The 23,732-nt window shown below is 45.0% G+C and overlaps 1 protein-coding gene across 2 annotated transcripts in view; it reads left to right on the top strand.

The window, feature by feature from the left end:
* Positions 1-22,452, top strand: part of ZNF395 (zinc finger protein 395) — a 46,811-nt gene extending 24,359 nt beyond the window's left edge. For both annotated transcript variants that reach the window (XM_048516869.1, XM_048516876.1), the window contains exons 5-10: positions 3,291-3,526; positions 4,150-4,250; positions 5,890-6,160; positions 9,910-10,002; positions 10,806-10,924; positions 13,730-22,452. In XM_048516869.1, coding sequence (XP_048372826.1) covers positions 3,291-3,526; positions 4,150-4,250; positions 5,890-6,160; positions 9,910-10,002; positions 10,806-10,924; positions 13,730-13,841 — 932 coding nt within the window. In that variant the 3' untranslated portion in view covers positions 13,842-22,452. The remainder of the gene's footprint in view (positions 1-3,290; positions 3,527-4,149; positions 4,251-5,889; positions 6,161-9,909; positions 10,003-10,805; positions 10,925-13,729) is intronic.
* The last annotated feature ends 1,280 nt before the right edge of the window (positions 22,453-23,732 follow it).

Genomic DNA, 23,732 nt, shown 5'->3' with positions numbered 1-23,732 from the left:
ATGGCGGAACACTTTCCTTAGTGGGAGCAACAAGCGCAATCTGTGAGGAACCTGTGAGTCAAATCCCTGGAGGTTGCTGTTCCTGGCAATCCGTTCTGCCCCCCCCTCCCCCCTTGCCCCACCGCCGCCAGGCAGCTGCTTAGAAAGGCAGCTGGCTGAGTGAGGGATGCCGTCTGCATTCCCAGAGAGAGCAAGAGACATGGGGCAAGAAACCCGACCCACTGCTGCTGTTTCCAGTCGGATGCTCAGACCTATTATGGGGGCGGTGGGCACGGGAGCACGGAGGAGCCGGAGGAGCCGGTGTCTTTATTTAGAGGCGCTTCCCATTTCTCAGGAGAGTTGTGTTGGATCTGAGAGCCTAAAAATAGGATCCTGCCAGCGTGGGAAATGCCAGAGTCTTGCAGCCAAGTGTGGCCACCAGGCCCGTTCATAAGCTGCAAACTACGTTGACGGTGATGGATGGGAGAACACAGTGGAAATGGAGCGGGGGGCACATTTTTCTCTCTTCTTTCCAGTTGCATGCTTTAATTGCACCTATGAATTGACTGAAAATGATGCCGACTTTAATCGCATCTGCCCAACGGAGACTAAGGAAGCATAGTGCTGTCTGAACTGAAAAATCACAGGTTGTGATTGGCTGGAAAAAGCTGAATTGGAAACAGTGTTTGGAAGTTGGTTTGCAGACTGTAGGTTCGCTCAGTAAGGTTTGGCATTTTAATAATCGCACTTAGGAGCAGCAGTGGCGTAGTCGTTAAGAGCAGGTGCATTCTAATCTGGAGGAACCGGGTTTGATTCCCCGCTCTGCCACCTGAGCTGTGGAGGCTTCTCTGGGGAATTGAGATTAGCCTGTGCACTCCCACACACGCCAGCCGGGTGACCTTGGGCTAGTCACAGTTTTTTGGAACTCTCTCAGCCCCACCCACCTCACAGGGTGTTTGTTGTGAGGGGGGAAGGGCAGGATTGTAAGCCCCTTTGAGTCTCCTACAGGAGAGAAAGGGGGGATATAAATCCAAACTCTTCTTCTTAGTATGTTCATATGGCTGGTTTAGTTTTCGTACCATGTCATGTACATTATCACAGTAATTCTTGGCAACAGCCTTGTGAGGTAGTCCGGTATGATAGTTATCCTATTGCGAATAGTGTGTGTGTGTGTGGGGGGGGGGGAGGGATTTGAGAGAGAGAAAGAGAGCTACTTGCCTGAGATCACAGAAAGAATTTGTGGCTGAGATGATGTTTGAACTGGCAACCTCCCCATATCACATCTCAATCTTTCATGCCATGTCTGAGTTGGCCAACTGGGAGTGAAGTTGTAAAGCGGAGAGAGTAGAAAATGAAAGCTGGCATGCAGGTCTGAGCTGTGTTTACCCATTGCACATTTAGAAGCTCAAACCATGTTTGCCGTTCTTACATAAGTTGAGCTTAGAACAGTTTGCACTTGGCATGTTCCGTTCTGGTCTCAGGCCCGGCAGTGGGACTGAGGCAGCCTTGGTTCTTCTGGTGCAGAGTCTCCGGTTACAGATGAACAAGGGTAATGCAACCCTTTTGGTCCTGCTTGATTTATCTGCGGCCTTTGACACACTTGGCCAATCTTACCTTGCTGGAGTGGTTAGAAAATAGAGTGCCTGAGTAGGGAACGGCATTTTATTTACTGAAAATATTTATAACTCGTCTTTCTCCCAAAAAACCCCAAAAGGTGGCTTTGGTGGTTTTAATCATTTGTATCTGATTTAGATTCAGAGAGCAGCCAAGGGGATGTCAGTTTGCATCTGACTTGTGGGATGCCATGGGATTCTGTCCTTTCCCCCTAAGCATGCCACTAAATGTGATCATCCAGTAGATTTGGTTTGTGAAAACCCATGTGTTGGACTTAACTCCTAGTATCCCTGGGCTAATGCCTTCAAATGACCACAGATCAGGAAGGAAGAGGGGTCATGAGTACCTGTCCTTCTAGTCTTCCTGTGGGCACAGCCTGGAATGGGTGGCAGGTAACCTTCCCAGTGGACTCCTCCTGGGCCCTTTTGAAGTCAGTGTGGCAAACTGTGCATGCCTACCCATTGCTGATGGCTACTTGGCCCTCCCCCCACAAACCTTGTAGCATCTGCCAGACAGGGTTAGGGGACCTTTTAATCTCCCAATATGTGGTGCGATGTTATCAGTAGGCTGATTGCTGTGTGTGTTACTTTCACAATGATTGGCAAATGTTGTGTTTATGACGGTCTTATTGTATACCTTGATGAGGAGGAGAGGAGTTTGGATTTATACCCCACTTTTCTCAACTGCAAGGAATCTCAAAGGCTCATTCCGCACATGCAGAATAATGCACTTTCAAACTGCTTTCAGTGCTCCTTGAAGCTGTGCGGAATGGCAAAATCCACTTGCAAACAGTTGTGAAAGTGGTTTGAAAATGCATTATTTTGCGTGTGCGGAAGGTGCCAAAGCTGCTTACAAACTTCTCTTCCTTCCCCCCACAAAAGACACTTTGTGAGGTAGGTGGGGCTGAGAGAGTTCCGAAGAACTGTGACTAGCCCAAGGTCCCCCAGCAGGCTTCATGTGGAGGAGCAGGGAATTAAACCTGGCTCTCCAGATTACAGTCTGCCTCTCATGTAGAGGAGTAGGGAATCAAAGCAATCAGCCTACTGATATGACCTAACCACATATTGGGAGATTAGAAGATCACAAACAGTACTGATCTAGTCAGGAAAATAATTTTCTTACTAACTTCTTATTTTTGTCCTGCTCCACAATTACTCCTTCCCCTTAAAACAGTATCAATAAGCAAGTTGATAATGCACAGAATATCCAAGCATGGGTTGCTTTCTTTCATATCAAGCAGGATCTTAATTTTTCAGCTTTTTTCTGTCCTGGCATTCTGAATTTCTGCATTAATCCTTTAATTGACATATATTGCAAATAACACCTGCTTTTAAAAATACCATTCTTGATCTTGGTTCTGCATCCTGAATGAAAATAAATGCACAAATATGCTGGCTTGCTATCTATATTTTATTCTGGAACTTTTTAGTTGTGGGCAGGGGCAAGAAAGTTTACAAATCATCAGTCTCTATCGCCACCCCTGCAGCCTCAGGAAATTTGGTTTGTTCCCTCTTTGAGACCATCTGGAGATGTTGACATGTTTGCATTTACCTCTCCAAAAGCACCGTAAGAACAGGCCGTTATGGCACACTACTATGGATGGAGGCTGGAGCTTATCAACCCCCCCCCCCCCCCCAAACCGGTGAGTGCAATGCAGTTTGTTCATGCCTGTTACTTTCTCTGTTTCTGTGCCTCAGCATCTCAAGCTGCGTGCGATGTATGGAAGGAAAGCGGTGATATGTCAGATGGTGGCAGCAGTACCACCAGTGGGCACTGGAGTGGTGGCAGCGGCATCTCCACCCCTTCACCCCCCCACTCTGAGGCCAGCCCCAAGTACGCAAGCGAGGCCTTCAGTTCCCCTCGGGCTGATGATGGCTTTGAGACAGACTCGGATCCTTTTGTCTTCGAGGAGCCTGCTCCGAGGAAAAGAAAGGTATGGAGTTTAGAGATGGGGGTGTATTATTCTTTTAAGTTCCTTAGATCTTTAGGAAAGATTAACAAATTAAGAAATCTTACAGTTGACTGTTGTGGGTTTTCCAGGCTCTGTGGCCGTGGCCTGGTAGTTTCAGCTGCTAATGTTTCACCGAATCTATGGCTGGCATTTTCAGAGGCGTGTAGATGTGTTTCTGTGCATGGCTCAGTATGGAGTGTTCTATGCCACGGGGAGAAGCACATCTTACTGTGACATGCCTCTGAAGATGCCAGCCATAGATTTAGGTGAAACGTTAAAAGCTTAAACTACCAGACCGTGGCCACGCAGCCCAGAAAACCCACAATAGCCTGTTAATTCTGGCTGTGAAAGCCTTTGACAATACAAATATTACAATTAATAAACCATTAGGAGTCACAGTTAAGTCTCTAGTACCTCAATTTGAGTTTCCTCAGGAATAACATCAGGAAAAAAATAAAGGGTTTTTTTGGTAGGAATTGATGTTGCCCTGATGTTGAAGAATATCCTTAAAAGAAAGGGAAGTTATGGAGTTGTTAGCAGCACAGATATTTGGGGTATCTTGAGGGTTTGGCCACAGACTGACCCAAATGTTTTGTTTCTTCTAGAATTCTGTGAAGGTGATGTACAAGTGTTTGTGGCCCAGCTGTGGCAAAGTCCTCCGCTCCATTGTTGGAATCAAAAGACATGTGAAAACTCAGCACTTGGGGTAAGGCCTTCAATTCCATTTTAAGCTGCATTCACAAAAGTTATTATTTAGGTGGATGGGCTTTTGATATTGACAGCCATACTGAGGTAGTGGGCAGTTTTACCCTAATCCAGCACTCTACCCTTTTCAGGATAAAGATGACACCAGATTTTAGAATCCATCCACCATTTCCTGTTCGAGAATGCTCTGCTTGGGTCTTGGTGCCTTGGGGACAAAACTAGGTAGGCACCAGGACCAAAGTGGAGCATTCTAGAACACAGACAGTTCAGGAAATGGTGGATGCATTCTCCATTCTGATGTCATTTTTATCCTGGAAAGGGTATAGAGCACTGGTGGTGAACCTACAGCACTCCAGATGTTCAGGGACTACAATTCCCATCAGCCCCTGCCAGCATGGCCAATTGGCTGATGGGAATTGTAGTCCATGAACATCTAGAGTGCCATAGATTCGCCACCACGGGTATAGAGTATGCGTACGTTCTACCCGACATATTGATTAGCTTTGTTTATTTAAAATGTTTTTAGCCGCCTTTATTCCTTATGGCACTCAAGGTGGCTTGCAATATAAATAAAATACATGAAATAAGAGTATATAAAATGGTGGTGGAAAGTGCCATCAACTTATGGTGATTTTGTGAGGTTTTAGGCAAGAGATGTTCAGAGTTGCTTTGTTATTGCCTGCCTCTGCATAGTGACCCTGGGCTCCCTTGTTGGTGTCCCATTCAAATATTAACCAGAGCCAACCCTGCTTAGTCTCTTGAGATCTAATGAGATGGGGCTAGCCTGGGCCCTCTAGGTCAGGATGCATAAAAATTCATAAAACCAAAATGTAAATTTCGTTTTTGTGGCCTTCAATCTGTACTTCTGATGTGATGCAGAGGGGAGCCCTCTGGTGGAGAAGATGCGTTATTTTCCTTTCAGGTGCTAAAATGAAACACGGTTTTGGCTGACTGGACACATTCAGCCAAAAACCAGATTATTTGTTTTCTCCTTTTACCTGCAGAAGCACATCCCCTTTTGTATCTTAGCCTTCAGTCAAGATTCCTCCCAATATCCCTTTTTCTTCTTTGGTGCTTTGTTGATTTCCTGGTTCTTTAGAATCACTGACACCTCTCGTACACCTGTCTTTTTTAGTATATCACGTCTGACAATTCCTGTCTTCCGCCCTGTTGTCTCTCCAGTCCTTCCCAAAACACAGTCACGTCTGTATCACACAATACCCACTTTCTCCTTCCATGGTGACAACTGGACTGACTGCTTTTTGGACAGCATTCTATGTTTGTACAGTCTACATGCAAAGCACATACCCTGCCAATGAGAAACAACCCCGGCCCTTCCTGTCTTCTTTGCTATGGCTCATGAAACCTGATGTAGCCACGTCTCAGGAACATCAGAAATCCAGAAACAGGGAGGATGGAATGTTGAAGATTGTGTGATCTGTTGGTTGTCCTGCAGCAATAAGAAGGACGTCAGTATTTGTTTTGAGTGCTGATTGAAGAGCACCTCTCATTTTAATGTAGGAAAGAGAAATGTCTGTCCTGATGTCCAGAAGTTTGGGAAACATATCCAAGAACACATTGTTGACTCGAGTATCTTTATTCCTTCCTTATGGATGTCTTTCTTCCTCCATCTGTTGCAGAGATGGTGCCAACTCTGACCAGAGGAAGAGGGAAGAAGACTTCTACTACACTGAAATGCAAGTGAAGGAGGAGGTGCCACCTGAGCCCACAAACACCGTTGCCAGCCCCCCTTCGGACTCCTCTCCCGTTGTCGTCCAGCAGGTTCCACCCCAGCCTGAGGCCCTCATTCTGGATCAGGCCACCCCTTTGGAGCCTCCCTTGCCCAGCAGTGCCCTCAGCCAGTCTGCCCCCAGTTCTTTTTGGCATATCCAGGCTGACCATGCATACCAGGTAGGCACACAGGGAAGCACGGAATGGGGTGTGTGTGTATGTCTGTGTAAGTTGGGAGCCTGGATAGGCTGCCTGGTGGAGTATTTCAACTCTGGTTGAAATCCCAGTCCTTTGCTCTCTGCACCTGTTGCCATCTGGAAATGGGCCGCTTTACTGGGACTCCTGTTCATTACTATACGTAATATCATCAATGTCTTCTTTATAAATGCAGCCTTAGCTGCTCCTAAGTACAGAGATAGGATGCCTGTGTTCCAACTGTCTGTCTTCTCCAGAAATCCCCGTCCTTGCTACATCCAGTCCTAGTTCGTGCCTTTGGGGTGGGTGCGGGATGCTTCAGTGAAATTTGTTAATGTTGGTTGCTGGCATTCTCTTCCTTCAGGATTCAGAGCTCCCTCTCAGAAAGTTAAGACTCTGCGTGTGCTAAAGATGCAGCTCATTTCCAGCTAGATGTGGTTCGTGGTTCCCATGTGAACGCTGCCAGTGCTATCCTGTTCAGAATTACTCCAGTCTTAAGCACATTGATTTTCAGTGACTTGAAGATTGGAGTAGCTCTGCCTGGAATCATAATGTTAGGCACCATGCAGAGCCAAAGCCTGCCATCTCACACAACAGATTTTGAACTGTTGATAACATATTGTTGGATAATTGTGGTTTTAAAGTATGTCTTTATGCAAAATAACGCCCCCCCTCCCCCCAGCTTTTAAAACAAAGGAGATAGAAAAGCTGCAGTGGAATAAACCAGCACAGTGTATTGTCGAAGGCTTTCCCGGCCGGAATCACTGGGGTGCTGTCTGGTTTCCAGGCTGTATGTCCGTGTTCTAGCATCTGTGCAGGCGAAACGTCAGGAGAGAATGCTGCTAGAACACGGCCATACAGCCTGGAACCCACACATAAACCAGCACAGTTGGTGGAGGAGAACATCCAGCTCTGTTTAAGGATGCAGCTGAGGACTGGGCAGTGGCCTGCGATAGAAGTGAGTCATTACAAACGTGCCAGTATGGCACAGTGGTTAGAATGTTCAGTTATGGCCTGGGAGACCCAAGTTCAAATCCTCACTCTGCCATAGATGTTTGTGGGATGACTGTGAAAGCGGGGATTACGGAGGGAAAGATCTCCCACCTCGCAATACCTGAAAGCAATTAATGTTCTCGGATTTTCCTAAGATCTTCTTTTCTTCTCTGCTGGTCAGCATTTCTACCTTTTGGGGGGTTCTTTCCAGGTGTCCCACCTTGTTCCTCTTGAAATAATTGAACCAGTTTAGGAAACTGAGATGATCTTCATACACACTCTCTCTATTTTGCCTCAAATAACCAAGCAAGAAACCTTTTTTAAAGTTTAACAAATAAATAGAATTCTTCTCTCCCTAAAAGTAAATTGCCTTCCTAGGTAGACTAAGGACTCTCTTTCCCAATAATCTCTTCTTGCCAAAACCACAGGTCTCTCACAGGAGCTAAACACGTCGGCTCTCTCTATCTCAGAGTTGAACTCCTTCCAGTCTTGTCTGAAGACTCTATCCCAGCCTGTCACTCACACAGTCAGAATCTGTGAGGGATTTACACTTTACATTCTGGTTTTTCTGCCTCTTCCTGCTCCCTAGGTCTGTCACAATGACCTTGAGCCAGTCACGCACACTGAGCCCACCTAACTCACAGTAATGTGAGGATAAAATGGAGAAGGGGAGATGCCTTTTACATTTAAATTCACAGATGTGCAGAATGCCTTATCCAGTGTGTAGCAATGTAAATACACAAAGGCTGATTACGTAAAGAACGCTTACCTTGAGACTCTTCTCTACGCAGTGGGCTTGCAGAGGGCTGTCCTCGCATTTCTCTGTTCACACGTGAGGAGGCAGCCCTGTGCCTGCCCCACAGCTGCTTGCTGAAGCCTCAGCCGGTCTTTCTTTTTGCTGCTTCTCTTAACTCTGCCCATCAATAGCCTTAAAGGCACAGATATCACTGATATTCTCTTCACCCTCCCTTCCCCTATGCACATACACTCTCTCTCTTACTGCTGCTGCAAGAGAGAGGCTTGATTTTTAAATATAAGCTTGTCTGAAAGAAAATTTAAAAAATGCCCTCCTTATCAATGGGGTGAGCAGAAGCAGAGCAAGGGAAGTGGGGTGGAGCCAGAAAGAGACCCTGCTTGTGCTGTTCCGGCCAACGCTCTGTTATTGCTATATCGATGTATTGATACAAGCATTTAAGTGGGAAGGAGTCTGCAACAGGGAGAAGGGTGAGGGAGAAGTGTTCAAAGCAGCGCCCGCTCTGGCTGCGAAGCAAAATTAAATTTGTGCTAGAAGTGGTCTTGCTTGCCATGGACAGAATAGAAAGTGAAAGTGGAGCTTGAAGAAATATGTCTGTACAAGAAATCGTACACCGACTGACATTAGCCCCCATCGCGCAGCAGGTGCCTTGTGCATAATCGGCCAAATATATGTTTGCATCAAGTACAGCATCGGTTGAACAGATGGCCAGTACAAATCAAACCACGAGACCGATTAAGCTGACTGATTTGTACTGGGAATTTGTGAATGTAAAAGTTGTGATGCTGAGAAGCTGTTCTTTTGCTGTTATATTACTGTATAAGACAGAGCTTCCTGTATGCTTACTGTAGTGGTTTAAGCATAGATGTTTTTTGTTGCATTTGCTTTTAGGTTGTTGCAATTATCTATGGTTTCATTAACTTTGCTTACCTATGAAGACGTACATGACCATAAATAAACACAAACAAATTGTTGTTATTTAAGTTGTTTATAGAACCCATGTAGAACTGAATGATTGCATGCACAGACTCTTTTATATATTGTACCTTTGAATAATAGAAACTAGATATTTACATTGCTGTCATTGCCGATCTATACACGGTTTGTGGCTGTCGTTATTTAGTATAATTCTGCAAATAGCAGTTTTACTGTCTGAGGGACGAGACCTCCAAATGCAACACTAGGACCATGCACCCTTTTCTGCACCAACTTTATGTACCTTTTGGGATCTAGATAAATGGCTTGCCACCTGTTTTTTTATTTCATAGAATGGTTCCTTATTTAGCATGTTATAGAAACATTCATGAAAAAGAAGTAGTGAACCATAACTGCAGACACCAACTTGAATATATCAGAAGGGTGGCATATTCCAGTCAAGTGCTGCTAATATTCTGGCACAAGTAAGATGTCAGTTTTTTAAAAGGCCCTGCAGTGTGTTTTTTCCTTTGGAACTTTTCAAATGGGAAGCTTAAGGCCAAGACATTTTTTATCTAGTTAACATTTAAATTAGTATATTTTTCCCCCTTGGGGAATTGTTGGCATTAGCAACTGGAATCTGAACTGTTTCACAGTGTCTGAATTTTAATTGTTGCTCCTAATTTTGGAAGTTCACTGCTTTAATTATTCATACTTTTATGATATTCTTTTTGCTTTGTTTCTGCTTATTTGCTGTTAGAGAAGATAATGTTTTGTATTACCTGGATGCGAATCGTATTTGTCTCGTTATAAACCATCTCAAACATGAAAACAGAGAGGTGGCACCTAACTGTTTTGAATAAATGCATTTATAAGTAAAGTATACCCTTGGGTTGCAACTGACTCAGGGCAATGCCATGAAGTTCTACCTTCTGCAATTTTCAAAGCAAGAGATGAGCAGAGGTGGTTGACGATGGCCTTTTTGCATCATAAGGACCTCTCAAATGCCCAGAATGCAGCAATAGGGAAGTTGGTTGCTTAATGAACGACTTGGGTTTTTTTTTCTTTGCAGGCTTTGCCATCCATTCAGATCCCAGTCTCCCCACACATATTCACCAGTATCAGCTGGGCAGCTGCCACATCCACCATTCCTACTTTGTCACCGGTGAGTCTGACTGTTAGTTTCAGTGGGGGCAAGAGTCATGAAGAACACAGAGATCCAGTTCAGAAATGTGTCAAGATGGTGGGTGAGAGGCAGGTGGTTTGTGACTTTTGGTTGCTGAGGGCCGAACTACTGGTTAACCAGAAGATCTTGGTTTTGCGGTTGAGGTGCACATGGTTGAAAGTTGGGAGACAAAGACAATCACACCTATTATGATTGGAGTGTTTCTTTGGGTGGAAGAATTTCTGCAGGCAAAGTTTAGCTTTTTCATGTTCCCCCTGAGCCTTGTTGCAACCTGAAATGCTAATCTTTGGGATCCTCTGTCCCCCAGGAGTAGCTGGCTAGGGAGCATTTTGAGCTGCAGCAAGAGGAAAGAAGAGGAAAGAAGTGACATAGTTGTGGTCCACAAACAGAAACTCTCCCACCTCTGGAAATGATTCACTTGATCCAATCCTTTGTCTCCTTCACCCCATGAGGTGCTGGTTGGAGGACAGGGGTAGGATTTCTATGAGAAGAATGATGCCGTAGGATTCCTCTGTGTAGGAGCCCTGATTCCAGTCCTTCACACCCTTAGCTGCTTTTGAAAGACATCAGGAGGTCTGAGGAACGCTAGTTTCCCACACAGTATGGCTCTAAGTGGGACATGGTCATGATCTGGAATTGTTTCTTCTTTCATTTGTAACTGACTTCCCTCATCCCTCTTCTTAAAAGCAACTTTGAATCCGTTTACAACATTAGATTGAACAACGGACACAATGGGGAAACTATGGTAACATTGGAACTGACCTCAGGCTTCTTGGTTGCAGGTTCGAAGCCGGTCCTTGAGTTTCAGTGAGCAGCAGCCGCAGCCACAGCAGCCGCCACCGCCCGTTCTGAAGTCCCACCTGATTGTTGCATCTCCTCCTCGGGCACCCAGCGGCACCAGGTAAGAAGATACTGGGGTGGGGGGGACTGGCCACAATGTCCTCAGCGGGGCTGCAAAGAAGTTTCTGGCTTTCAAACATGTCTGCATTCGGATGGCCAAACGAATCTTAAGTGCGTCTGTGATGTGCACAAACGTGCTTAGGCTCACATGCTCCCTTTGTGGGGTTGCTAGCAGGCTTGCAGATAAATGCCCTGTCCCTTTATGTGTGGATGTTCCATTTATCCAGAGGTGGGATCCAGCAGGTTCTCACCCGTTCCCGAGAGTGGGTTACTAATTATTTGTGTGTGCCAAGAGGGAGTTACTAATTGGGTCTGATTTTCCGTTAGAAATTCCATTAGGTCCAAAAAACATAAAGTCCTGTTGTTTCCTATGTGGCTGGTTAGCGAAGGTAGAAAACAGGATAATTCTCCCTGTTGGGCTGTTTTAAAAACATGTTTTAGAAATATGGTAAAGTTCCTTGTTTAAAGAAAGTATCCTTTTGATTTCTAGAAACAAAATGAAGTATTTGAAAGTATTAAGTATTTGACAGGCAGCCAATTAGAGGAGAAGTAGTTGTTTCTGTTGGCAGTAGACGATAGGACTTGCTATAATGAGTTTAAATTATGGACAGAAAGATACCAGCTGAAAATTAGGAACTTTTTTTTACAGTAAGAGTTTTTTACAGTAACAGAGAAATTATTAATGCCCTGCCCCTGGAATGCCCGGCCATGCCCCCGTCGTGCCCCGCCCAGCCCTGTTGGCACTATGCCACTATTTGAATCCCACCACCATGGGAACCTGTTACTAAAATTTTTGGATCCCACCACTGCATTTATCCACAGCTGACTTACGGTGACTCCAGCAAAGGGCTTTCAAGGCAAGTGAGAAGCAGAGGTTGTTGGCCATTGCCTTCCTCTGCAGAGCCTTCTTAGACAGTCTCCCATCCAAGTAATGACCCTGCTTATCTTCCAAGATCAGGCTATATTGTCCCCTTTTTACTAGAGGCTTACTATGTGGAAATCAACAGCTGACTCTTTATGGCATATGGGTAAATAATATCAGATCAAACTGATATTAAAGAGACAGATAAAGGGGTGAGGAAAATGTCTGCCCTTTCTTTTTTCCCCTTTCTTTGTACATTATGCTGATGCTTCTGTCAGCTCAAGTTAGATAGGATGTCTTGATTCTGGATTAATTAGGGTTAATTTTCTACCCAGTAACTGAGATTTTGAACCAGGATTAATCCCTGGTTAGGAATCTCAAAAACGGGGAAAGAACCAAATCTTATTGGGCAAACCTGAGCAAACCATTGCTTTCAGTGCACTTCAGTAGGGTGTGACTCTGCTTAGTATGGCTCTGTTAGCTTCTTAAGACAGCTAACTTTTGGGTGTCACAACTACTTGGTGTTAGCTGAAGGCTTCGGTCTTGGTGGAGCTCCCCAAGAGGAGGAAGTGAGACCCAGGAAACAAGCAGGGGATGTGTGAGCTTGATGGTCGGTTAACTTCATCTGAATTGAGCACCCACCATGAGGTTCTTGGGTGTCTTCAACCTTTGTTACTGTTTTCACTGACCCTTGCCAGGGGCTGAAGTTGAGTGGCCATTCAGTGGCAGAGGGCATACGTTGTCTGCTCTAAGGCCCCTTCCGCACATGCAGAATAATGCACTTTCAATCCACTTTCACGATTGCCTGCAAGTGGATTTTGCTATTCCGCACAGTAAAACCCAGCTGCAAAGTGCATTGAAAGTGCATTATTCTGCATGTGCGGAAGGGGGCCAAGGTCCATTCCTGGCATTTCCAAATAGAAAACATCTCAGGAGGGAATTCTGGGAAAGGACAGAGACATCCCAAAGCCAGTACCAATCAGAGAAGACAACAGTGGACTAGGTGGATGTGGTTTGACCCTCTCTGAGGTAGTTTTATGTATTCAAAACTTATCTGAAGAGTAGGATTAACAGAGAGCGCTTCTGCCTTTGGGGAGGAGCCACAGTTTACTGGCAGAGCACAGGATTGACAAAGCCCCTAGTTTTCCTGACAGCATCTCTAGTTAAAAGGATCTAAGGTAGCAGACTTTGTATTATATTGGGTCTGACTTATATTGGGTCTGCCAAGGACAGACTGGCAGTGGCTCTCCAGTGTCTCAGGTGGAGGTCTTTCACATCATCTGTCACTTGATCCTTCCAACCAGGGATTGAAACCAGGATTTTCTGCATGCAAAGCAAGTATTCTTCAACTTAGCCACAGCCCCTTGGCCTTAAATAGCTCAGTTTCTGGAGACCTGTTGGCAGAGCCCACGGAGTGCAGTGGTTAGGAGCAGGTGAACTCTATTCTGGAGAACCAGGTTTGATTTTCCACTCCACCGTATGAGTGGCGGACTTGGATCTGGTGAACTGCATTAGTTCCCCACTTCTATAGATGAAGCCTGCTGGGTGACCTTGGGCTAGACACAGTTCTCTCAGAACTCTGTTGGGCTAGTCACAGTTCTCTCAGAACTGTGTCAGCCCTCACAAGGTATCTGTTGTGGGGAGAGGAAGGGAGGGAGTTTGCAAGCTACTTCGAGATTCCTTATAGGAGAGAAAGGCAGGGTATAAATCCAAACTCCTTTTCTTCAAGCTCTTAACGAGTGCTTGGGTTAGTCTGATCAATAGCCTGTCTTGATATTTATTTGTACACCCATTTTTTATGTATCCTTTCCTATATTTTTATCGCACATTATGCTTTTAATTATAGTTTGGCTGTTTTTCATACTTACGTAAGCCAGTTTGGAGACTCTGTGTAGTAGAGCTGGAAGCATTTTGATTACACAGAAAAACTTTTTTTGGTTGCAGGAAAGTCCGTGGCGAAGCCAAGAAGTGCCGCAAGGTTTATGGCATCGAGCACCGGGATCAGTGGTGCACAGCCTGCCGGTGGAAAAAGGCCTGCCAACGATTTCTAGACTGAGCGTACATGTACACACACACACACACGCACACACACACTTTGATGTCGGAAGGCTTGGAGGTCTCCGTCTCGCCACAGGTCAAAAGCTACCCACCAGACCTCAGTGTGTGTTTCTACATCTGGGGCTTGGCGGCCTGGGAGCGCCCCCTGGTGCTTTGTCGGAGATTTTGCGAGCTGCATGCTCATCCTGAAACTGTACAGTCTACGTCTGCCAGGTTTTCTAACTTTTGATGTTTTGTGGGGATGTTTTTTACACATTTTCCTTTTTTTAAACAAACACACACCCTTTCTATTTGTAAATAAGAGGGAGGAAAGAAAGGGAGGGAAGAAAATGAAAATGGCTGGTTTGGTAGATCTTGCAGACTTGTTTCTTGTTGGGCGCAGGGACCAAAGAACTTTGATCTGTTCCCCAGTACGTGGGTTAGGTTGACTGGGTTGCAGTGGGGAGCATTAAGGATGTCCTTCTTGCCCGCCCAGATTTGCTTATGAGCACAGAGGAGACGAAGCGTGTCAGTGGACTGGTGGGCAGGAGCGGCTGACTTGCTGCTGCCTGCCGGTCCCCCAAAGGAATGAAAAGATTGCACTCTGAAGCGTGTGTTGCTTTTACGGAACAGGTGCTGTCGGAAAAACAATCAGCATTGCATTAAATTACAATCAAATTTACCTATAAAGATTTTTCTTTTTAAGGAAAAAAAACCCCTAGAAACGCAAGAAGTAGAAAAAATTTGCAAATACTTTGCTGACTTTTCTCCACCAACGCTGTTTGGTCACTTTGAGGGGAAAAGCAGAAACACTTGAACTGGCTTAAAAGTTGCGGGGGGGCGGGGGGGGGCGGCTAGCAGGGTTCGGTTGCCTCTTCCCTGCTGTGGAGATCTGGTTGCCGCAAAGCTTAGAGCACTGTAAGAGTTGGTGGTGGTGCTTGCACCATGGAAGGGGCAAGGTTGGGGTCCTCTGTTTCTTGAGCCTTTGTTCCAGTACTCCTGGTGTGCCACTTTCTAGGCCATTCTGCACATTTACACGACAGCAAGCTGAAGGCCACTGTTCAATGCATGTTTGAGCAAGAGCTGCAAGAAATCCTGGGTCCCTGTTTGGTCTTCTGGTATGATGCACATCTCTCCAAACGTGCACATGACTTGTTCGCACATGGAAGTTTCAGGTTTGGGTTTGGCAGCTGCGTAGTTGTTCTGATCGTAGTTAGATCAAACCAGTCAGGGGTGCCAAAATGCAAAGCCAGTCTAGTCTTCCCCATTCCATCCTTTCCTTGCCAAGTGCAGCCCAGTTGCACAAGCAACCCAACATAAGCCAAGTTAGTGAAGCCATAAATGAGTCAAGTGCTGCATTCCAGAATCCCTTGCAGTTTCTCAGAGCATGCTGGAGCACTGCTCTTGGGTGACACAAAGAACTTATTGGGTGGCAAAGTGTTGTGGGCTGACCCTGCTCTTCTTTTTGAGCTAGTCTAGTGCCAAAGCATGACTCTATCCTGCACTTTAATGCAACCAAAACAATTAGTGGGGTTGTCACGTTTTTGTTACAAAATGCAACTGACGCAGAGATTTCTCTGCTTGACAGTGAAGTGGTGATTGTTTTGAAATTTTGAAGCCCTGGGGGGAAAAAACTTGATTGTTTTAGAAGTTTGGGGGAAAGGAATTATTTTGGAAAAAATGGAAATTTGGGGGGAAAGTGACATATATGCAATGCTTATATTTTTTAATCAAAGTTAACATTACTGTTAGAAGCATACAAACTGAATCAGATATGCTTTAACTTGTACAGTGACCCTATTTGGTTTATCAAGGAATTTTAAAAATTAAAAATTTATTGTTAACTCAAATAAGAATTAAAAATACACCCAGGGTTAGACAAGAAGCTGCAGACTTCTGCATTGTAAAGTACCAGTGCCTATTTGAATTGTCACCAGTTGAGAACACAAGAATAAAATAAAAATAGAAAACAGAAGCCCAGTGGCATTGTAATAAAACAAATAAGATATTATTATGTAGGTTTGGAAGCAGCACATAGATCTCAATATTATCAAGCAGAAGCAGATAAAATTAACATGAGCACATGAACCTGCCTTTTATTAAATCAAGCCATTGGTGATCAAAGTCAGTATCATCTACTCAGACTGGCAAGCTCTCTCCAGGGTCTCAGACAGAGATTTTTCCATATAACCTTTGACCTGGCCTGTTCAACTGGGGATGCTGGGGATCGAACCCGAGACCTTCTGCGTGCCATGCAGATGCTCTGCCATTGAGCTGTAGTGCCTCCCCTATTGGTTTTTTAAGCAGAGAAGTACTTGGGGAAAACATCCCTATAATTTCAGCCCAACCCAGTGTCCTGGGGCAGCTCTAAAAGGCTTCCAGGTGGTGCGGGGAGGCAGCTGGAACGAAAACAGGCCCTGCTTCCCAGAAGTCCTCCATAGGGCTTAATGGAGTTACACCACCCAAGCCCAGCCTGAACCAGACACCTGAAAGAGATTCTACATTTCAAGTCCTAAGATGGTTGCTTATTTAGCAATTCAGACAAATGCAGCATCCATGCTATCTTCTGTAACATTTTGGGTTGAAGAGCTTGAATTGGCTATAAGAGTGTTTTAAAATACTGAGTATATCATTCAAAGTATATCAAAGAGTATATTATTCATTGTTTGAAAGAGGAACTATTAAATAAGAGGGCTTAAAATGTGTACCCCAGATTTCCATTTTTTCCTCTTTCAAGCTCCAGAGAAATCCAAGAAAAAAATGTTATTGGAGGATTCCTCCTGATTTTTCCTACCAGGCTTTTGTGAACCATCAATCCTATGTGCAGACAGTGGTGAGAGGTTAGACTCTCCCATTGGGCCCACTGGCCCAGGCCCACTGAATGTTGATGTGTTTAGTTGTAACATTTGCATATGGATTTTATGTGTGTGTAAAGTACCATGTGCAAAGGACCAAATTGTAAAAGTGTTTACTGGACTTTATGTGGGTTAAAGACACTGCGGGGCCCAGGCACATTGGCATTTCTGTACACAGGCCTTGTGCAAGCCGTCGACCCAGTGTACGGACATGCAGCATCCCAGAGGACCAGTCAAATTCAGTCCACTGAACCTCACTTGCATTGTACATGCCAGAAGGGCACATTCGGTCTTGGCAAACGCAAAAGTGCCCACCACACTATTCTGAGTGCAGCACTGCTCAAGCAAAGGATCTCAGCGATGTCGTTCAGCACAATGGCTGTGATTGTGACTCACACACCCTCAGCACCGGTTCTGAACAAGCCATAGATACTTCTAATGGGGATATGTTGTCCATCTCTAAAGCCACGTTGTACAGTTTGCTTTTATTTAGCAAATGTAAAATGGCAGCTGCAGCCATTATGTGACCCGTACAGTGCACAGTGCCATGGCAGTGGAGTGTGAGGGGGTGGGTGGCAATGGAGAGGGGTTGGATGTTTCTCCCAGCGCTTTGATAATCAGGATTGTTAAGCTAAAGATGCAAACCCAGGGCAGGTTCTGTGGCAGGAACAAGCCTGCTACTTTATTGGGGAAGGACTCCACACACACACCCCCCCTCCGGGCATCTCTTCTTGTAAAATAGCAACTGAACCATGTGATTTGGAGAATAATTCTTTCTTTACAAAAAATGTGAGCCCTCTTGCTTTAAGGGTACTGGGAAGGGGTTGGGTGGGGCAGTTTAAAAAAGGAGTTTCTGTACATTATTGGTGCTTGTTGATATTTTTGTGCTTTTTTTTGTTTGTAATTTTGTGCATAATATACACAGTATGTTTGGGGGGGAGGGGGTGTTGTTTTCCTGCCCGGACTTCTGTTCAGTGCTAAACTGGTAGATGCCAAAATGGCCTTGTGAGGAACTAGATGCTGATTGAATCAGATGGCTAAAATTTGATCTTATATGTTTTCTTTTCAAATTTTGAACATGGACGTTTTAAGAATATGTGAACTTCAGATTTCCACTAGGGCTTGTGAATGTTTTTTTTTTTAAATTCAGAAATTGACAGTTCACAATAATGATGAGGAAACTTTTGAATCTTCCTACAAATGTGAATTTTTGATCACAGAATTTGGATTTCGGTGGCAGTGTTTTAAAAATGTGGTTTTTGAAATCCCAAGAATCTCTCCCCGCCCCCCCTTCAAATTTGAATCTTGACCTTTGTAAATTCACCACGTTTTCATCTGGAACAAAATCATTCCTTTCAGCTCTAGCAAGCCCATCCTGTTTGTTTCTTGCTTACCCAACCCAAATGCTTAGTGAATGTTGCTGCATGCTTCTGTTCTAGCATTCGATTTACAGTGAACTCTTATAGGATACAGATCCAGGTTGTTTTTATTTTAGTGCAGTATTCAGACATATTCCTGGATGACAAGCCTACTAATGGCCTCTAAACATGATACCTGAAGGGAACCTTCATGTTCAGGGGCAGTAAATTCCTAAATACCAGTGCCAACCTCTGTACCTATTACTTGCCCTTCAGGGCAACTGGTTATCCACTATGTGATAATTGGACTGTATGAATGCTGGACTGCATGAATCCACTGGTCTGATCCAGCAAAGCTCTTCTGGAGTTCCAAACCTGCACTACAGCTGTCCTGCACTCTCTTTCCATTCCACTTTCTTCTCACTTATGCCACTAGACTAGAGGCTGTCCGAACACTGCCAGAACCAGGGAGTTGTGAATGTATCAGGCTACCTTACTCTGACCACTGATGTATCTAATTCACAACAGCCCACTGTGTGTGGTAGCAGTTCTCGGGGGGTGGGTGGTCTTGGGCAAAGAAAGGCACTTTCTAGCACATCCTGTCAGAGATACTCAACTGTTGATGCTGTTGAGCTACAGCCCCTCCCTCTATACATGACAAGAAATGAATTACAGATGGGAGCAGCAATCGGAAGCACATAAATAAAGTCCCATCCACCCACCCCCAGGAGCACCAATTGGCTTTTCCAGGCCAGAGGCAAAAGACAGAGATGCTCGGCTGCTGTGGTAATGGGTCTTTCTGACAGCTTAGCTTTGTAGGATGGCAGAAGAGCTTCTAACCCCTCAGAAGCCTCTCTTGACTTGACAGATGGGAGGAAAGCTCACTCTGTTTTCAGAGCTGGTTTGTGGGTTGATGGGAGGTAAAATGGCTTGGCTCTCCTGGTGTAGGCCTAGCCTTGACTTTGCCACAAGGCCTCTTGTCAGGCACAAATCAGTGATGTCAGTGGTCCGCCACAGGCTTGGGGAGGCTTTAGTTCAGCGTGGCTGCCCCTGTATCAAATCGGCCAAATGCTTCAGCCAAGTATTTCAGCAGTTGTTTCTCTTTGCTGACCTTCTCTGATGTGCATGCAACCTGGACTCCTCTCGGGCACACCCCTACCATTGTTTGCACTTCTGATTGGGTGCTGCAGCACTCAGTTGGCACTCTAAGCAGTAAGCTGGGAAAAGCTGTTCCCTTTTCACTGGGACTTGCCAGGTGTGTTGACCGACCGCAGTGGTTGGCTGAGAAGGAAATGTTGCATCCCTGAGCATCCCAAGATAAAGAACTCTAGCTGGATAGAGAGGGAAAGAAGACACCTCCCTCCTGTGTGTGCTTTAAGTGCCGTCAAGTTGCCTCCAACTAATAGTATGTCCCTTCCCTTGTAAACCCCACTGGGTCACCATAAGTCAGTTGTGACTTGATGGTGCACACATATAGACCCCTCCCTCCCCTATCCCTTGCCAGCCTCTTCTTCGTTTCTCCTCAGAAGCCTGTCTAGTAGACAGGGTTGGCCTTTCAGTTGGTGCGCTGACATCTACTCCTCCCCGCTTTTCCAATTTCTGCCCTGTCTCTCTGTTGCACTCACACCGCTTGCACCTCTGTGTCAAAAGTCAACATTCATATTTTGGAATGTTCGTTTCTTCTGCTCTGGATTCTACGAAAGGCTTCTGAAGCTCAAGGGTCTCCGATGATTCTCAGGTTGAAGCAACTCCCATCTTTCCGGGAGGAGTTTATTTTTTGGTGAGCTTCCATCTCTGATTTAAACTAATACTGGGCAATAAATTTTTGGGTTTTTTTTTTTTAATTCTCCTCCATTTAAAAAGGAAGAGAAGTTGTGAAAGCACTCTCTTCTTGTTTGTGTTTTTGGGACTTGGGGAGAAATTCCTGATATGTCTGAAGATCAGTTTTCCCACTGTCAGAAGCCGGGGCCATGCATTTTTTTAAAACAACAACAACAATCTTTTGCTTGTTTTTTGTTCTGATTAAGGTGGATTTTTGGGAGGGGGAGGGGAGAAAAAGGGATAAATTGTAAACGATTTCCAAATAACAGTCAAATGTTGAAGCACATGGTATACGGTATTCCCTTGCTAAGCTATGCAGAGTCTTGGGTATGAAACTGTTCTGTTGTCCCCAAGGTATCATAGGAGCGTGTGCTGTTGGTGGAAACCAGCCGCTGCCAAAGTTTATTAGGGGCTGTTCTCCGCCTTTCAGCACATCACCAACCTTTCTCCAATGCCTCATTCCAAAATTTATAGCACTTAAGTTTGGAGCATGGAAAAAAAAACTTATCTTACATAGGAATATATTTGTTAGCAGTATTTTTTTAAAAAATAGGATAAGGGTTTTTCCCTCCCCATTACACTTTATTTTGTGAGCTGTGCGGTACACATTTGACCGGATGATATGTCAGTGACTTTTTGTGTGCATTTGGAATATTTTTTTAATCTTGCTTTTTAGTAATGTGAAGTACAGGAAGAGAAAAAAAAATTGGAGACCTGTGTGAAAATGGGTGAGGGGAAATTCTTTTCTCATTTGAAATTTTTACATCTGCACTGAATAGGTGCAAATCTTGTCCTCCCCCCTTCTTCTTCTTCTTTTTTTTGTGAACTGGAGATGCTGGTGGTTGAACCTGTGACCAGCAAGAACGCTGAGCCATGGCCGCTCCTGTGACTGCCCCCGTTCTGCTCAGTCCTATCCTAGCAGAAGCCAGAACACATCAACTTTCGCCATGCCTTTTGTAAACGCTCTTGTTTGACGTCTGTCTTAGATACTAGTGCTGAGCCCAAAGACAGAGTTGACTTTGATATCGATAATCTAGCCAGTGGAGGAAAAACCTGCTTACATAAATATGCCCATGTTTGCAGAAAATAATTTTGACCCTCGAAAGCCTAAAAAGTCCTAAAGGTCCCCATATCTTCAATTATGCTGGAAATTTTACATCTCTGAGCTTTTTTTTTTTTGTTACGTTTTGGAAAAAGGATAAATATTTATGAGTACCTGAGTATTTACGGCTACATTCCTGCCCCCATTTCTCAGGCCAGATTTCTTCTTGACGTTTGTGTGTGGTTTTTTCTGCATCCACAGAAATTTAAGACTTAACGTAGTCAGAAGAAAGTCCCCGCCCAAGCTGAGCATTCCTTTACCCATCTCAGAGTATTGAATAGGAGCCGTTGAACTGCATTGTGGGTAGTTGCAACTGAGCCCCGCTCTTGCTATATTTTTAGGATGCAGGTGCGTTTCTGCTTTTAGATGATTTAAAGAAAAAAAATGTACTATGGCTCTCCTGTCCATGGCACACTTTATCATTTCATATCCTGTTTTCAAGTTATTGTGATCCAGGACTGATTTCCTGCAAAACTGCTACCCCCAACACACAAACAAAAATCTAGTTTTTGTTTCAGAAGGGAGAGCAGAGAGATTTCATGCACACATGTATACCATAAGAATCTTTCTCGGTGGCTCTAACTGGAGGCTACTTCCTGTTCTTCCTATGCACTGTGAAACCCTGTTTTTGACAGGAGACCACAACCCCAAATGTGAGAGCGAAAGAGACAATTACTGTGGAGAAATTCAGCACCTTCGATACTCACCAGTCTGTGGGTAGTTGGACTGGAAGCCATTAGACAAAGTATAGTCCAGTCTACCACCCAGCAAGATATCCTTCTTTGGATTTAATGGCCAAATCCCTTCAAATGGCTGAATAGTTGCACAGTGGGATGGGCGTGCACATTATGTGCACATATATGCACACACAATGTTTGCCAGCACAGGCAAATATTGACACTGATTGCTACCCGAAGACACCCTTACCCCTTCCATCCAGTAGAACTGCACTAGGGTCCAGGGGGCTATGTGCGCAAGGAAAGAGGGAGCCGGGCAGAACACTAAACATCAAGAGTGAGGTGGTGGGCGGGTAGGGGGTAGCAGGGTAGGCCAAATCACTCCATCCTCCTCTCAGCTATTATGTAGTAGGAGACTCACAGGGAGACTCACACTTAGCCAGCTGGGAAGGATAGAGCTGCTAGCCCAGTTTAACTTCAGATGTCCATAAACCCGAGTTACACAGCGGAACAGTTTTGTGGGCTTGAATAGTTAGGGAATGTGGTGAGGTAAAAACTGGCCCTTTCAGTTCGGAGATATTTTGAGTGGGGAAAAGGATGGGATGCTTTAATGCGCTAACAGCCGCTCTTTGGGATGGTGACCCGCTATCAAGCCTAACGGGGGAATATATCGTATCGGTGAATTACTGTCTAATTGGAGCTTTGCTTTTCAATTGTCTTCCAAGTATTATTTTTATTGTAAACAAAAAAAAATGTGAAATGTAATTTTTACAACAGCAATATGAAATATATTTTATAATAAAATGATATGGCCTAATACCAGTTGGTGTTTTTTTCCCCCCATCTCCCTTCTCTGCTGGAAAATGTATCTGCTTCTGGCACGCTTAATGCATGCCTATCCCAGCACGATGCTCCCATGCTGATTGGAACGCGATTCTGACAGGGTTCTTGCTCTGTGCCTCTCTCCTCACAGCAGCTCCGTTTTGGCTTCTGCATCACATTGTCATTCTTCCACCAATTTCCTGGGCTTGCTGTAACAGAATTTCCCTGGGGGGTTGGGAAAATATTGGAAGGGAAGGTATGGATTCTCACACCTCCCCAGCCACAACTGACACAGTACTCTTCCTGCACACAATCACCACCCCCTGCTGGTAGAAGTTTGGTAGGGGATTATGCAGCAGAAATTGTCAAGGTCAATGAAGTCGCCAGGAGACAAAAACATGGAACAAACCTCCATGCAGAAGTACCATTTGAAGTAGTAGTAAAAGGAGAACAGGGAACTGAACCCGTGCGAACAGGACCTAGGTGTAAAGATTGTAACCATGCAGCTCAGCTCCCTGGCTTGGCATCACTTGAATAAATAAACATGCCAGGAAATCTGGATTGCAGAGGGGCAATCTTTTCACGCAGTTGGTCCTCGATTAACATGGAAACGGTAAGATACCCGGAAAAGGGGCTCAATAGACCACTTCTGGGATGAGTTTAAGTCAAACTGTGTGATATGGTTCTTCTGGAGCTAAATCAACTTTTGCCAGCTTGTGTGGTAAGAACTGAATAGTGGTGCTTGGGGCTGCGTGATACCCCCCTTTCTGCAAAGCACAGTTGTTACACAGTTGAGAGTGGATGTTTACATCAAAGTTAAAGAAATGGGGACTGATGTTGGTGAGTAGAAAATTCCCTTTTGTAAAATAATGTATTTAATACACTTTAATGCTATTTTTCTAAGTGAAGTCCATGTGGCAGAGGCGGAGCTACCAGGGGCCCAGGGGTGCGTGCTGCACCTGGCGTGCCTGGGCCCCCCGGTAAATCCCCCCCGCAGCACCCTCCCGCACATATTTACCTTTGTGAAACAGTGCAACCTGGAAAAGCAGCCTGTTCCCTTCAGGCTGAAAACACCCTGGTGGGAACTACACTTCCCAGGAGACCTTGAAATCCCCAGGGTCTCATGGGAAGTGTAGTTCCTACCAGGCCATTTCCAGCCTGAAGGGAACAGGCTGCTTCTCCAGCCTGCACTAAGGTAAGGGAGGGGCGGAGGGGGAGGCAGAAAACACAGGACGTTTTCCCACTTACCAGTAGCTGCGTGCGACTGTAGGCAAG

This window comes from Sphaerodactylus townsendi, linkage group LG01 (assembly GCF_021028975.2).
Source record: "Sphaerodactylus townsendi isolate TG3544 linkage group LG01, MPM_Stown_v2.3, whole genome shotgun sequence".
Taxonomy (NCBI): domain Eukaryota; kingdom Metazoa; phylum Chordata; class Lepidosauria; order Squamata; family Sphaerodactylidae; genus Sphaerodactylus; species Sphaerodactylus townsendi.
Note: the sequence above shows the minus strand (reverse complement) of the source record. Positions and strands in the feature narration are given on the sequence as shown.